This window comes from Ochotona curzoniae, unplaced genomic scaffold, assembly GCF_017591425.1.
Source record: "Ochotona curzoniae isolate NIBS_2020 unplaced genomic scaffold, NIBS_Ocur_1.0 scaffold_3208, whole genome shotgun sequence".
NCBI classification, from domain to species: Eukaryota; Metazoa; Chordata; class Mammalia; order Lagomorpha; family Ochotonidae; genus Ochotona; species Ochotona curzoniae.
The window spans coordinates 14883662-14900355 of record NW_024467106.1 but is presented as its reverse complement, the minus strand read 5'-3'; the positions used below and the strand labels follow the sequence as shown (position 1 = coordinate 14900355).

Below are 16694 nucleotides of genomic sequence, written 5' to 3'. Positions count from 1 at the left end.
AGAAGCATGGCATTATTCTGGGAGTAACACATAACAAGGGCAATAGAAGGCCCATGCAAGTTCATCAACTGCCCACAGTATACCCATCACCACAAAGCACAGAAGATAAACTTCACAAAGCAACATAAAAGTTTAACAATTCAGCTTAAAGACGCGTAAGGTCTGTCATAGGAAAGAAGACAGAAATATAAATCTAACATTATGGGCGAAAAAACTACAACTAAATGTTCCTCTAGAAAATGAGTTGTTTTAATGTTTAATAAGAACAATGTTATGGAGATGGTGACATTTGCACTACAGTGGTGTAAAAACATGTTAGAGTTCTGGTTTAGACACATATCTCCTAGCTGGGCAGTTTAAAGTGAACTGCTACCCTTTTCTGAACTTGGGCTTCCTCATCGTTTCAAACAGATGGATCAAAATAAGCCTAATTGAGTATATAGGTTAGGTCCATGCAGTGCGTACAGAAGATTCTCCTAAGTTTTATTATTCTTCACTGACACAGGCAGAGTTCATCACAAAGCATTACTGGGTTAGTTTCCTATTGAACAATCTTCATTGAATAACAGTTAATTGCACATATTTTAACCTCAGTTGATTTTTAAAAAGTGGCCAGTTGGGCAATGATCCTGCAATTTCTGGGAGAAAAAAAAAAAAACAGAGTAAAGACCCTGTCTATTGTATTACTCAAGACCACTTCTCAAGCCACATGATATGTTTGTCTTGGAATTAAGTGAAAGAGATTATCAAACATTCTGTTTTCCACCCAACAACCAATACATACTAACCAAGTAAACATCCACCATTGCCTGTAGTGATTGCTCACAAAGCTTCCTCTTCCACAAGATTGTGGAGATACTTTTCTGTTTCCAGTGAAAGACAATAGAGAGATTAAAGGTGGATTAGAGGATGATCAGCCAAATAGTAAAGAATGTGAACTTTGGAGTGAGAGAGTTGGTTTCAAAAGTGTCATAGAATCAGCAATTTTAGTTCATTATTTTAAAAGCTCTATTTGTTTTTAAATCTGCAAAGCAGAAATAATAAGAAAATCAACTGTAGCATATAGTTCTGATGATTAAAGTAAATCATATATGTACCTAATTAACATAATATCTATAGCAATACATTTTAACTATTATTACTAAGGACCATTAAAAAAATCCTAAAATTCACTAAGGGATATACATGTTTAGAACTCACCAAAGAGAAGAGAAGGGAGAGGAGGACAAACAGGAGGAGGAGAAGTTACAGGGGTAAATGGTGGTCTCCACCCTCAAGTAAAATTTTAGCACTAAAACTCACCTTGGGACACTGAGATGAGAAAAGTGGGGCTTTCATGCTTAAGTCAAAGCACCAGGGTTGGCATTTGGAAGTTTCTATTTTACCTTTCTATCCATATAGCTGCAGGAAGAATGTGACAGAACTCCGGTTGACCATGGAGTCACTTGTTAATGGACATTAAAAAAGTCAAAATGTACAGAAACCCGTTAAAGTCCAGGGAAAACAGAATTACAAAAATAAGATTATTTTGATGCAGTACACGTTTTCCATGAACTTTTTGAAGGATGAATACATTTATTTAACTTTTTCTTAAAATCTGGAAATGGCTTGTCTCTTACTATTGTTCTTCCCATGAACTTCAGGCTTCCAGCTACTCTTGTTCAACGAAAATATGCGCTTGCAAGCTTCAGTTACAGCTATCTCTAAACCCCATCTCCACTTCTGGTAAAAGGTCTGATCGCTGGTTGTCTGTGGCTCTGGACTCGGAGCAACACTTATTAAATTCCAGATTATTTTTGGAAGGACTTCGCAGGTGATCAAACTATACCCCTGAACTGGGGATAAATATATTGTTTACATGAACATATTTCGTGAAAGAAAAATTAAATGTCTGACCCATTCAGATGCACTGGGTTCAAATCACCTCCTAACCTTGTGATGTGGAAAGCTTAAAACCTGACTCAGTGTTTGCTTCATATTAGGTGTTCAACACAGAGGGAACATTTTTACTACTGGCATAATTATTACAACTGTGAACTCTATTGTATGTGTTACACTAATATGACCAAAATGGGAGGAAAGTAGTGAGCTATAATCAATGAATGCCAGCAGAGACCAGGCAGCAAACCCTGTTCCTGAGGGGACAGTGGGAAGTGGGGTTTTGGCACCAGATTCTCACTGCCCACCTCAATCTTGCCTCTCCAACCCTGAATTTAAAGAGGGAGCTAGGGAAAGAACCTAATATTTATCCAACACACATCGACGTACATACTTATCACTGTGCAACATGATATATATAAACTTTTTATCTCCCTGATACTCCTATGAAATCTACAAAAAACCGAAACAACAACCAAAAAAAAAAAAAAAGGGCTCAAACAGCTAAGTGATTTTCTTTAGACCCTAGGACTAGTACACAGACTGTGAGATGTAGATTGGCTGGCTTCTTTGTAATTTATTGTGACTCTCTGATTTAGATTCTCTGTTTTTCTCTGCTAACATGGACCAATTACGTAGACTTCTTCTATAGTTTTTCTAAGGGGTTCTCTGGGATTATTCCAATAGAATGTACTAAAATAGTACCTGGAAAACAAGTGCATGTTCAATAATAACTTCTTTTAGAAAGGATAGAACTTGAATTTAATGTATTGTATTCTGAAATCCACATCCCTTCTAGGAACACATGTGTAAGTAGCCAGTGAACTGCACTAAGTCAGAAAGAACATCCACAGATCCATCATCCAAGGGAGTCAGGGCTAAGGAAACAAACACATTAAATAGTATTTGATAAGAGTCTTAAACAACCATGGCATAGTGGTCGGTACCATCACAAACTTAAGAAGTATAAAATGAAATATTTGAATTCAGTAGAAGTTATGAACGATAAAATATTTATTTATTTATTTTGATGTACATATATATGTGTATACACACACATATAGTTATGGACCATAAGATAGACAGATAGAAGCACTGCACTGCACACATGGGAAGCACAAATATGAATGTGACAGGGCTTCTGTCCTGGTGGGAGGGGGATTTGGGCAGCTACATCATTAAGTGATTGCTTGCTCTGGGGATGTAGTGCTCCAACTTAAGAGTAACTTCAGTGAGAGCCCACTGGAGGAAGCCCCTCATGCTGGTGGGAACAAGATGACAGTTAGTGGAAGTTTTTCTGAGCAAATGGCCTTGAAGACCCTCTCCCCTGAAGGTTCTGATCTAGGAGGACAGAGATAAACAGACACGGAGAATAGGGCATGATTTTATCTCATGGAGTTCAGACAGACAATGACTGTTCTGGGAAGGCTAAGAATGATCTGTGTAACTCTGAGTAAAAGTAATTTGGACTCTGCCTCTGGGGGGGGAGGGAATAGAGAACCATACAATTTACATTTCTGGAACTGAGGAAAGGAGGCTCATTTATTGAACACCTACTATATCATGTAACACATTAATTTAATCCTTGTGACAATTCAGTGTTAAAGTCACAGACTCAGAAAAATTAAGCAGTTTGCCGAATGTCATGGGAACCCAGGTCAGGATGACTCTGAAACATGTACTTTGAACCATCTTTTTGAAATCAATTCTTTAGAACTCTACTTTGATCTTTCTTTACTAAATTATGCTAGACCCTTACACTCTGTCTGGCAAAATGCTTCCCTTTCAGATATGACCAAATAAAATGAATGTTGAAACAGCATATACTACAGAAGTGACAGAGAGCAAAAGTAGTTCTGAGGACAAAAATCCTCTCTCTCTCTCTCTCTCTCTCTCTCTCATACACAAATAATACATAATTTAAGGACAAAGAGAGGTAAACAATTCGTGAAAGATCACACGATGGAGTACAAGACGGCAGCACATGTTATATCACTGTGTTAGATGTAAAAACATAAGATCATGCTTGAATAACTAGGATGGGTGAGCCAGATGGCTACAGCTCACATAATTCCATGCACATAAACAAATACAAAGCAATACACATGTGCATGCATAAGGATTAACAGTACTTTCCAGGGCCAGCCAGTGGCTTAACAGACCAATCCTCCATCTGCAAGTGCCAAGATCCCATATGGTCACTGGTTCATGTCCTGGTTGCTCCACTTGCCATCCACCTCCCTTCTTTGACCTGAGAAAGCAGCAGAGGCTCCTAGCTCCTGGCTTTCAGAAGCTCTGGGCTCCTGACTTCAGATCAGCACAGCTCCTGCCACTGCGGTCACTTGAGGAATGAATCGTAGGATAGAAGATCTTCCTCTCTGTCTCTCCTCTCTGTATATCTGACTTTCCAATAAAAATAAACAAATCTTGACAAAAAAAGATACGAGTCGATCACACTTAATTCTTTACAAAAGAATACTTTCCAGGAGAGAGGGGACAGAACAGTATTTCCATGATCAATTAACAGATGGAAAAGATGCTTTGCCAAAGGCTTCCAATGCATTTAGAAACTAAAACCAAGAAGCTGAAGGATACTTGGTCCCTTCCTTTTCTTACCTGACAGGGGAAACAACTAGCTCCCCAAGTTTAATTTTTCTTTAACAAGCTTAAAGTGTACTTTGTTTTTCTTTAATTTTTCTTTAACAAGCCTAAAGAGTATTTTTGTAATTGACAACAGTAGATTAAGTGATATTTATGTCAAAGTATTTACAAAGTAGTGGACCCTTGGGAATGTTTCTTTCTCAAAATAAATTTGTGAAGTGGATACTACCACCCATTTTAAAGGAAAATAAGTTGAAGGGAGAGTAGCAAATGGACTGGTGGTATGTGTCAGAATGGCTGGGAGAACCCGTGTTCAAATTCCCCGTAGTACAGCTGAAAAAATCTCAATTATCCAAGATACATTTCAAAAACATGGAAAATATAGGTTTTTGGTGTGAGGAAAACGCACCACTTGGGACCGCGTATCACAGTGACTGGATTTGAGTCCCATCTCTGCTCTAGATTCCAACTTTCTGCTAATGTGTACCCTAGGAGAGCAGCAGGTGACAGCTTAAGTAGTTGGGTCCCTTCCACACCTGTAGCAAATGCAGTCTGAGTTTCCTGTTCCCACTGTGGGCATTTCAGAAGAAAACCAGAAGATGCAATATCTAGGCCTCTCTCTCTCTCTCTCTCTTTCTCTCTCTCTCTGCCTTCCAAATAAACTAATCCATTAAAATTGTTTCATGCAATCACTTAAAAGCTCCCCAAGATACAGAGGTCCAGATACCTGATTCCTGTAACTGAAATGAACCAATAGATTTTTGCCAACTTTAACTGAGGAAACAGAGGGAAGAACTTCGAATGATATCATGTATGTGGCGCAACACAGCACTCTTTTTTGAATGGCCCGCTCCAGACTTTTATAGGTGACTTGGTTTTTCAGAAAGGGAAAGATTTGCTTAGACTAATTCCTTATCCATGGCATTATGCATGCAAATTGTCCCTTCTACCGGATTTAGGATACACTGATTTTTTTCTTTTTTAATTTTGTAGCAGGAATCACTGAGTGTAGACATTCTTGGTCAGAGATTCTTTGGGAAGTCCTTTCCAAAGCAGGAACATCTGAATCTGGGCTTTCTCATTTTGAGCAGGACTCTATAAGCTGGACAAACCACTGTATTATTTTCACAGATTTGCTTATTCTGCAAATCTTCACAGCGCTTTCATCACCCCACATTCTCCACTGGAAAAGTCCCTCTCCCTGAAGCACCCAGCAATGACCCCAGCACTCAAGAAGGATCTGGAGCACGCGGGAACATTGCAAGTTAACAATAACAGTTTCATCAGCTCCGACATCCAGTCCACTATGCACACGGAGACCTCACTACATTATTTGAACTAATAACTGGTAATCTACCGCTGCTAATGCATTTTGACTTATTAAATACTTGGAAGGGGAAAACAGAAGAACTGTTTTGCCATAAGGGGGAGCTTTTGAGTTCTATAAAAAGGGGGAAAAAGATGGGGGGGAAAAATACAGTACATACATGTCCCTGTTCAAAACAGATCTACAAAAAGCAGTAATGAGATAAACAATGTCAGAGGACCTCAGTTGCTTAGACTGAGACATGTGAGCAATATGACATTTTTCTCATGTCATTTATTAAAGCAATTTCTAGCACACCATAGAATATCTTCAAGCGCATTCGGGGAAATACAGAGACCCAGTTTTGCTAGGTCTACAGCCCTCAAAGAAGACGCATGCCCTGGAAATGCCTTTTCTTTATTTTCTTCCGCTGTTTCCAGGACTCCTTTGCAGACAGCATTTGGGTTAGCTGGAGGCAGCAGTCCTGGGGGCACAAGGAAGGAACCCTCAGCATTGCATAACTTTAAGGCAATTCTGAGAAGGAGAAACGAAGACAGAACAGACAAACCTTGAGAGGAGAAAGAGGAGGAGGGAAAGAGGAGACAAGAGGCAGAGAAGGGAAAGGGAGAAGACAAGGGAGGGGAAGGAGACAGAGTGGGGGAAAGAGAGAAAAGAAGGGAGCGAGAGCTCCAAGAGTGAAGTTCCAGGATTCTTACGGGCTCTAGAAAAGAACGAGGCTTACCAGCAAAGTGCAAAGGGGACCCTGCGGGAAGAGGGGGGCTGTTCTCCCACCAGGAGAAGAGGAACACACACACACGCACACGGAGGTACACACGAGGTGTGTGTATGGGAGGGAAGGTGACGGTGAAGTACTTGGAGCAAAAAAAAAAAAAAAAGCAAACAAAACAAGAACAGGAATGTGTGTTTTGAGCAGCAATGAGGAGAGCTGGGAGGACCGTAAGGGGGTGTGTACAGAATTTCATTAAATTGTTACTTTAAGATTGTCTTCTTAAAAAGAAGGGGGGGAGGCGGTGGAGAAGCGGAGCAGAGGCTAGGAGGCAAGCGGTGAAGTGGAGGAAGGCTGGGGCAGCTCGGCCTCTCCAAACTGATTGATTAGTCATGATCCGCGCAGTTTTAACAGGGACTCATTCAATTGGGAAGGTGGAGCGCTCGGGAGCGGATTAGCATACGCTTGTTTACTCATCTTCTGAGGGATTTTTTTTTCCCCTCTTTCCTTTCATTTTGTGAAGAAGGAGGGAGGGGAGGGGGACGGGGGGGGCAAGAAGGGGGCTGTGGCTTGTGTTATAAAGGACGCAAAAAATAAATAAATTAGAGCATCTTTGGGGGGCGGGAATTGAGCGGATCAGTGTCTTAGAAGAGCTTTTTTCTCTTTTTGTAAGAGCGAGAAATCATATAAAATAAAATGAAATAAACCAAGGAGGAAGGCGACCAGCTGTTAGAGGTGGGGAGCAAGGCAGATAAAGGAGCGAGGAGGGAAATAACTCGCCAACCGGGAGGAGTTGGACTGTATTTTGCAAAGGTGGGGGCAGTGAAGCAAACACCTTGAGGAGGAAAGCGAGAAAGAAAAAAGAAAAAAAGCAAGTGGAAAGGGGGGCTCGCCCAAGAAGGGTGAAGAAGCGAAGAAAAGTCGAGGCGCCGAGGCTCCCAAAGCTGGCAGCTCCGGGCGGCGGTGCAGGGGCGAAGGGGGGGCGGGGGGGACCGTCGGACATGCGGCTCTGGAGTTGGGTGCTGCGCCTGGGGCTGCTAAGCGCCGCGCTGGGCTGCGGGCTGGCCGAGCGCCCCCGCCGGGCCCGGAGAGACCCGCGGGCCGGCCGCCCCCAGCGCCCCGCCGCCGGCCCGGCCACCTGCGCCACCCGGCCGGCCCGCGGCCGCCGCGCCTCTCCGCCGCCGCCGCCGCCGCCGGGCGGTGCCTGGGAAGCTGTGCGCGTCCCCCGGCGGCGGCAGCAGCGGGAGGCGAGGGGCGCCGCGGAGGAGCCGAGCCCGCCGCCGCCGAGCAGGGCGCTCTATTTCAGCGGGCGAAGCGAGCAGCTGCGCCTGCGGGCCGACCTCGAGCTGCCCCGGGACGCGTTCACGCTGGAAGTGTGGCTGCGAGCGGAGGGGGGCCAGAGGTCCCCGGCGGTGATCACAGGTAGGCGAGGGCGCCCAGGGCGCGCGGGTGCTCGGATGCGGAGAGCGGGCGGGCGGGGGCTTGCGGGCATGTCTGCGCGGGAGCTGCCCCGCGCGCGCTAGGCGCGCGGACACCCACGGCAAACTGCGAACCTCACTTTGCCCCATCTGCGGAATGGGCGCGCTGGGAAGGTGTCGCTGCCTGGTCCCCGAGAGGAGCACGAGGCGCCCTCCTGGTGGAAGAGACCCTCAGTGAACGAGCCAGGTACAAGGAGCGCTGCTCCCTCTCGAGGAGGTGGAAGGTCGGACTTACCGACTCCCTTGGGGAGGGAGGGAAAGAGGACCGGATTGGAATACAAACGTGAGTGAGGAGGCTGGAGGACCGCTCCCCTCCTTGAGTTTTCTATGTGGATCACACATCTTTCAGTTTGCCCCGTTGGCCTGAAAACCATCGAGGACACGGCTGTTGCCATGAATGAACATAGAAGTCATCGGAGTGTCCTTAAGTTGCTCCCTGGTAGAAGCTTGCCTCTGGGATTCACCCCATCTCGTCCTCGCTTTTTACAAAGCCTGGTACTTGTCACTCGGGGCCGGAGGAAGACCTCCCTAACTCAAACCCCGCCAGCCTTCCCTAGGATCTCCTTCGAAACAGGGCGCATCTCTCGTTTGGGACTTACACGAGTCCGGAGTGAATTTGCGTTCTCCCTACTATCTCTCGCCTGCTCCCCCTTTTCGCGCTTCCACCTCAGTTAACCCCTGGTGAAAGTGGACACTGTGCAAGAGTCGCAAGCTTTTGAAATGCTCCCCCCATCCTTGCCCCCCTCTCAAGGATCCTTTGGAAATGCCTTCGCCAAAATTGGGGGTGTAGGGGAGGTTGTGGCGCTAGCGGAAAGAAGGAAAGTTTTGCCTCTGTGGTCTGGGAGATTCCCTTCCTGCACAAACAGATTTGCCTTGTTCTGAGACGTCTTAAAGAGAGCAGGGGTTCCCCCCTTGGCTGCAGCCAGGGAACGTGCAAGGCGTTTTGCGATCCCACCCCCTTACACACAAGTTCTTCGAAGGGAAGCTTGCTGCTCTTCAGACGGCGCCACTTCTCCCTTCCCTCCCCCCATTCTCCACCGCCCCTCGCCTTGAACTTCCACGAGTCTTGCGCTGTTTGTCCTGTTTACCTGAGGTCCACTCTGGGACACTAGACTTGCTGCCATACCAAGAATATGTCTGCCCAAGCCCCCACTTGCCAGCTACCCCGGGAGAGCGGGAGAGCGACTCCCTCCCCAACCACATGCACACACACGGCTGACGTCATTGCGTGCTATTTTTCCTTTTTTCCCCCCGGGGGACGGAGGAGGGAAAGGAGCCCATTCACTTTTAGCTCCCAAGCCCTACTCACACGGAGGAGAGGAGCAGAGGAGACACTATTCAAAATAGTAGTGATGGTGGGTGTTAATTCAGGGCTGTGGTATCTTCTCTTTCCGAACATGTGAAAGCACCGTCTGTTGCTTGGAGATGATACCGGGGGAGAAAAAAAAGGGGGGGGGGGGGATAGGTTTGCCTGGTCTGTGCCTGTTGTAGAGGGCTTCCCCTCCAATAAAAAAAAAAAAAAAAGACAGCCTGGAGCTGAGCGAGCACCATCAATGAAAAGGCAGCCGTGCTTTTAAAAACACATATCCGTGCAACTCCTGGAATTCCACAAGAGACTGCTTTCCAAGTGTCTGTAATTCAGACGCGGAGCCTCTTCACAAGCGCTCTGCTGAGCACTCACTCAGCGCACAAAGATTGTTGCAGTAAAATACTGTAATTGGATGGGGGACGTTAGGTTATGATTGCTTGTATAAAATGCCTGGTCCATTTTATGTGTGGAAATAGCATTCCTCTGAAAACGAGGGGTAGGGGGAAGGCACTGCTGTCGTGTAGCACCAGAAAGCCAGGAGCTTTTCTCTGGAGGACTCAAGTGGATTGTGGATTTTTTTTCCCCCTCTCTAGTTGAGTCGGAGCCAGATTTGGCGGTGTGTAAACACCTGGCACTGAGCCAGAAAAGACTCATTCTGCAGTATCCTACCCGCGCGGTCCAGACTGTTGGACTAAAAAGAACCTGCTTCTCCTTGAATTAAAAAGCAAACAAACAGAGGTCCTTTGCAGAATACTTTCTCAGCTCCCTCTTTCGTGTAAGTTAGGGCGGGGAGAGGCAGAACTAGACAAGAAGGGCATTGCCACAGATCCGCTGCCCAGGCTCATCCTTCTGCTGCTGCGACCTCAGGTGCCCAGTTTGCTGCCTGACCTCTGCTGGCTTTCCTCTGGCTGGGCGTCGCCACTTTCCTAGGAATCCCTGGTCACCTGTCTGGAAAGCAGTCATCGCTCAGCAGGGACCGCACTGCTATTTCAGGCAGAGGGCTGCTGCCTTGCTGTAGGGCCAGGCTGCCTTACATCATTCTTTGCTGCAGGATTCAATTGGGTTTCGTAAAGGTCTAATTTTACGGTGCTGTTAACCGGGTCTGTCGTCTGGCAGAGGCAGGCCTTGCTGCTCCTGGTAGGCGGGCTGTGCTCCCAGATCCGCCCGGAGTGCTATTTCTGCCAGGTTCAAACTTCACTGACACCAGTTCAGACAGGCGCTGGGAGAGACAGAGGGAAGGAGTGAAGGAATAGTTCACTTCTGAAGCTTGGAAAACATGCCTTTTATTTTTGTGAAAGGCAAAGAAAAAAAAAATGCATTACTAAATTAAAAAAAAAAAAAGGAAATGCTTATGCAGGCAGAAACAAAGTCAGAGTTATAAAAGGCCTGAAGGTGGTATTCTCTGGAGGGCCCACCAACGATGGATGCTCTATAGGCTTTAGGGTTATCCGGAAGGCTGTTCTTCCCTCTGCCCAGCTGGGAGAAAGAGACACAGAGGTAGGAGCGCGTGCTGGCTGACGCGGTCCTCAGCATCAACTGGGATATTCTTCCTGGCATCCTGCCTTCCAACCCTGCCCCCCCCCCACCGGCATCTCAGGAAAAAAAGTGTCTCATAAACACCATCACCTCTCCCCCCACGCACACCCACCATCATCCTGACACAGCCTGCAGCTCCCCTGGATAGCACAGTGGGCTCCGTTTCAAGTCTGGGAAATGGGTGGAGAGAGGGGGCTGAGCCTGACACATCCCTGCGCTTTTGCAGCACACCAGGCAGGATCCAGACCTCTGCCCTTCATCCCAGTCTCCTGCTCTACCCCCACGGTTTGAAAGAAAGAAAAAGAAAACAATAGACTCAATTTGCTCCATTGAGCAGAGTCCCAGAGCAGCAGTTAATCTTGTTAAAGTTTCTCTTGACCTGTTAGATAAGTGAAATGCAGACCCCACAAGTCTTGCCCTCCTTCTATCCAGTCTCCACTCTCCTTCCCTAGTGATTCTTAGTCTGCTCAGCAGAAAGGGATTGACATCACTCCTGTGTGGCACCTTGGCCTGCTGGCCTTCCCCCTCCCCCTTTTTGTAAATGTGCCACCGGATTGAGTTTGCTAGTTGCTCCTAAAAGTCCTCTTTTAGTTCTTTTCTGCAGCCCCGCTTTCCACCACCCTCTCAATCCCCTAAAAATATTGCCCACCTTTTCCCCAATTCACGAATTCTGTAACAGGGAAGGCTGGGTTGGTTGTCAGGAGTCCATATATTTACCTGGCTCTCTGCTAACATCCATTATCCCACCTGTGCTTCGTTAGAGCTAACTCGTTCCTTTTGGCTTCAGTCTCCTCATCTACAAAATGAGAATGGCACAGAACCTATTGTGTGGAGTAGTGTAGAGCTTAAGTAAGAACTTGAAACTGCAAGTTGGTACGTAGTAAGTGCTCAACAAACTTCACTATTGTTATGACATGTGATTTTCCAATGATCTTCATGACTTATTCTGAAGACACAAAGTAGAATAGAAATCAATTCCCTGGGTGCTCCCAAAATGTCCAGCACGGTTTTAGGTGCTTGCCTCTTGTGTGTGTGTGTAACAGTTCTGGGAGAGGGGCATCCTTATTCTTACTTGATAAAATAAGAATTGGAATCTTACATAGTGTTTAATGACCTGGCCCAAAGTCCCACAGGTCCTCAACTAGACAGAATCCAGATGTGAACTGGAGTCCCACGTGTCTGTTACCTCTGTCGGCAGTCCCTTAGGAAAGAGGCAATGACTCATTTTCCCTCCTTAATCCCGATGCAGGTCTTGCCTGTTCCTTTGTAGCTCTACGTACTGACCATACACCCGCAGATTAAAGAGGGCAAGGGAAGGGTGTAAATCTTTTCTGGAGCCTGGATTGCACCTACTATGTCTGTTTTTCTTTTCCCATCAAATTAGCGACGTAAGGACAGTTGGAAGTTCTTAACAGTTCTTGCTATGTGATTGTAGTCAAGCCACTCACTTTGTCTCTCTGTCCCTTGGATTTCTTTTTGCAAAATGGTTGCAACAGTATCAGGATAGTCCCATGAAACAGACATGCGAATAGCATCTTTCACAGTACCAGGTCCTAGGAGGGACTCAGTCAAGGGTAGCTATGTCTAAAAGTAGCCACATCTCCATTTGTCAGTTTGTAGGCTTGGCCCTGTGATAGTGAGGCCTGTTTTGTGTATTTGAGATTTTATTTCTTCTTTTGAACTATAACACTGTGCTTTAGATGCCTTCAAATTCTTCCTTTCACTTCTCTCTCTCTCTCTCTCATCTCTCTCACTCTCTCTCTCGTTCTCTCTCTCCCTCTCATTTAAACCTGATGGGATAATCTCGTGATAGTAGGAGCCAAAGAAGTTCAAGAACCAGTAAAAGACCTATAAGCAGGTAAGCCAGTTTGCATTGATGAGGCATATGCCCCCCTAGGAATGGAGCCAAGTAGTGGTTCCAGATATGTTGTCACACATCTCTTGCTCCTCCCTCAGGTGTCCTCCAAAGTCTCCATTTCCTCTGAGCTATCATCCAGGAGGCAAATAAAAGCTGAGAGAGGCTGTGGAACCTGTGAGAGTATTTCTTTTATCCTTTGTACAACAGAAGGCACAGGAACCACAGGTGTTTAGTTTGGAAGTGTGGGTGGTTCTCTGTCACCCTGAGTGTGGACTTGATAGTGACCTAGGTTAAGCAGCTCACTGTACAGTAGGGAAACTGAGGACCAAGGTCACGAAGAATTAAACGTCGTTCCTGAACTACCCTCTCTCATAGGGGCTTGAGAGCTCATCTGGTCTAGCGGTTCCCATTCTTGGTTGCACTTGGAATTTCAAGCTTTCTAAACACCATTCCCCCCAAAGATACACCCCAGGGAGTTTGATGTCATGAGCCTGAGGTTAACCCGGTCACAGTGTTTTTCAAAACCTTTTTAGGTGGTGTTGGAGGGCTACCAGTGGGGACAATCACTGACCCAGCCTGACATCCCCTTGTAACACAAAGGAAAAGCAACATTTCTGACTGGGCCTCCATTAAAAAAAAAATTAAAGAAAATTTTAAAAATCCACTGTCCCAACTCTGAGCACACAGACACAGGAGAAACCCCTCTTCCGTCCTGAGCTCCACTGCTCATCCTCACCCCGGGTGCCAAGCGCCCTGACGTTGCTATTTTTCAGAATCATTCCTGTGCCAGAAGCCCTGTCTTCTTCTTTTGATGCCTCCTTTGAAGTGTGGACACTCCATTAAGGGAATAGCACATTCAGTTGTGTACTCCTGATTTCAGCTGAACCATTCAGGTCACTGGGGAAGGAGTTTCTCTGATGAAAGGGGGCTCAGATCTGAGTCACTCATTGATTTGCCATGGACTATTCCTATATTTTGAAAGATTTATTTATTTTAATTAAAAAGACACATTTGCAAAGAGGAGAGACAGAGAAAAAGATCTTCCATCCATTGGTTCACCCTCCAAACAACCACAGTGGCTGGAGCTGAGTTGATCCAAAGCCAGAACCAGGCACTTCTTCTAGGTCTCCCAGATGGGTGCAGGATCCCAAGGCTTTGGGCTGTCCTCTATTGCTTTCCCAGGGCACAACAGGGAGTTGGATGGGGGTGGAGCAGACAGGACTTGAGCTGGCACCCATGTAGGATCCCAACTTGTACAAAGCAAGGACTTAGCCACAAGTCATTGTGCTGGGTCCTCCTTGGGCTATTCCTATAGGTAGATCAGTGTTCTGCTATTTCAGAATTCCTTTTCTTGAGCTTCCTCTGAAACATCATTGACTAAAACCATCTGTAATGAGAAATACAGATCATCCCTAGATGTACCAGTTAGGTGACCCCCCCAGAGGGCAGGTTGTATGCAGTCTAGGGCCTGTGTGTCCAGCAGGCACCACTTACCTTTTTGTAGCATCCTTTTCTGTGCATTTTAGTCCCCTTTCCTTCGATGTCCCCATATCGGAAATGCTCACCTCTGATTCTAGCACCTGCAACTGAGAAGTTGCTTGCAAGATTTGACTCCTCGGTTTGTTTAAAAGTCTGATACTGGCCATTAGGCAGTCAGAATTCAGATCCTACATTTTCTTTCTCTGAGCTGTTTTACCTGGCACCTTTGAGGGAAAAGGTTCAGATGTGATCTCAGTCCTGGCTCATGGGTTATCCTAGGGACCAAATGAGACAAGGGCAGAGGAAGCATTTGGCTGATTTCAGAATCCAATGTACATGCCAGCATGGTTTGGAGAAGCCAGAAGGTGAGAAATGTAAGGGGTTTGGCAATCAAGGTCATTCCTGGAAAGGTGTCTTTATTATCATCATTCACACTGAGATGATGACTAGTGATGGAGTTAGCAAACCTTTTCATGCTTCTGACCTCACTGGAGTCCTTTGATGTGGGGACTTCACAAGTCTGCCAAATCCTGCCGCTTACTGCTGTATAACCTTGATAGCTTACTTTGCTCCTCTCGGAGCTCCAGGTTTCTAAGGATGCAAAGGGAGGCACAGGGACAGAATAGGGACTTCCCAGCCTGCACCCCCGAACAGTAGGAAATCTCTGGAAAGTTGGGAGGACAAAACTGCTATCCCTTTACCTTGTTCTGTTTAAACTGTGTGATTCTACAGAAGTAAAGGACTGTGTTCCTCCCTTGTGAAAAGCTTGCATGTGCATGGACGGACATTAAGAGATTATTGCTAATTTCATTAGGTGTTGATAACGGGATCATTGTCTGTTTTAATTCTTAAACTTCCTAATCCTTTAGAAATTCATACTGAGGCATTTGTAGGCAAAATCATGTTCCATTGTTTTTTCTTTTCTTTTTTTTTTTTTAAGAAATCTCCAGAAGGAAAGTTGATAAAAGGGGTTAAAAGAGGATTAGCAAACTGAAAGTATTTGAAGCAAGGTTGTGAGAACATAAGATTCAGTACATTCCTGTCAGTTCTTTTGCATGTAGCTGGAGATTTCCATAATAAAAAGTTAAAAAAAAAATTAAAAGGGCCCTGGGACCACAGGAGAAGTTGAAGTTTCAAATCTCCCGTATCTTCTGTTAGCTGATGAGCTTGCAAAAAAAGATGCTAGAATGTGAAGATGAACAGGTACCTCCCAAGGTCACATGAAGATAAACTGAAGGTCAAGTTGCAGTCTAAGCTTCGGACATTAGCAGACCCCTTTCCCTGCCTGTGGGTGCACTTGCATTCCTATTGAAAGCTTGAGGGGAGGGAAAACAAAAAGGAAAGACCTTGGCAGAGTCCATAACATGAGTAAATGGAGCCTTGCAGTGAGAAGTTTTTGAATAGAAAAAAGAAATTCCCTTTACATGCCCACACATACCCATAGATGTTTGTATGGTTTTTTTTTTTTTAAACTGTAGTTCTCTCCATTTCGAATTGTCCAGGACATCATCCAGAACATTTTAGAGTTCAGGAAGAGTGGTCTGCAGAAGCTCACTGAGCTCACGTGACGGTTCTTGATCATGGCATTCAGCAAATAGACTGAGTGTCATATCTGCAAGTTTCATGAGTTGGACAACTTAAATATCCACTTTTCCCTCTGCAAAGTGTGTGTAACACCAGCACTTATCTCCTAGGACTGTTTGAAGATTAACTGGGCCTCTGTGTATAAAATGCTTAGTAATGGGATCAAGATCACGGGTAGCCCAACAAGGATAAACTCACATCAGTGATACGTGTATCTGGCCCTTGCCCCACAAAATTTCTGATTCTCCTGATAACTGGAACTAGGAAATGCTTGCCTTCTTTGGCAAAGCAAGAAAATGCCTTTTGCTCTCTCACTGCTTAGGGAAGACTTCTCACTTAACATTTTAAAAAGTAAACTCAAATGAAGGGTAAGGTAAAATTTGTCCTTTCCTTACCCAAGTACTTGAAAAGATTTTTTTTTTTAAGTTCTGCTCAAGTACCAGGTATAGTTTTGGACCCTGAATACAGAGCAGAGAACAGAAGAGAGAAAACACTCCTGCCCTCAGGGACCTTATATTCTTGGCTTGGGGCAAGGGAGGGGAAGAGATAGAGTTTGCACAAAAAAAGCACATGTGTCAGATGTAGCAAATGGTGAATGGATATGAGAAAGAAGGTCGAGAACAGAGTTGAGGAACACTGTGGACGGTAGGCATACAGGACAAGGAAAACTTGAATTGGGTGGTTATGGTGGTTGCCATAAGAGGTAGTGTAAAGGAAGAGTCCCGAGGGCACACCTGGGTCTGTCTGGAGGAGGCCTGGTATAACGGAAGCCAAACAGTTCACTCTGTCCTACCTGGTGTCTGTTCAGACCAGTGCAATTATTCGCTTAGTGTGTGATTTGGGGCAAGCTACTTTATCTGTCTGAAAAAAAAAAAAAAGAGGTTTATCTAACCTTGACCTGAGTGAGCCCATGAGCAGAGAGCTCCTAGAATTCTGAC

General features: G+C 45.5%; 1 protein-coding gene across 1 annotated transcript in view; it reads left to right on the top strand.

Annotated features, from left to right (window-relative positions):
* Positions 1 to 7509: 7509 nt before the first annotated feature.
* The window catches only part of PAPPA (pappalysin 1), a 234249-nt gene continuing 225064 nt past the window's right edge, over positions 7510 to 16694 (top strand). The window contains exon 1 of the mRNA XM_041004621.1: positions 7510 to 7934. Coding sequence (XP_040860555.1) covers positions 7514 to 7934 — 421 coding nt within the window. The 5' untranslated portion in view covers positions 7510 to 7513. The remainder of the gene's footprint in view (positions 7935 to 16694) is intronic.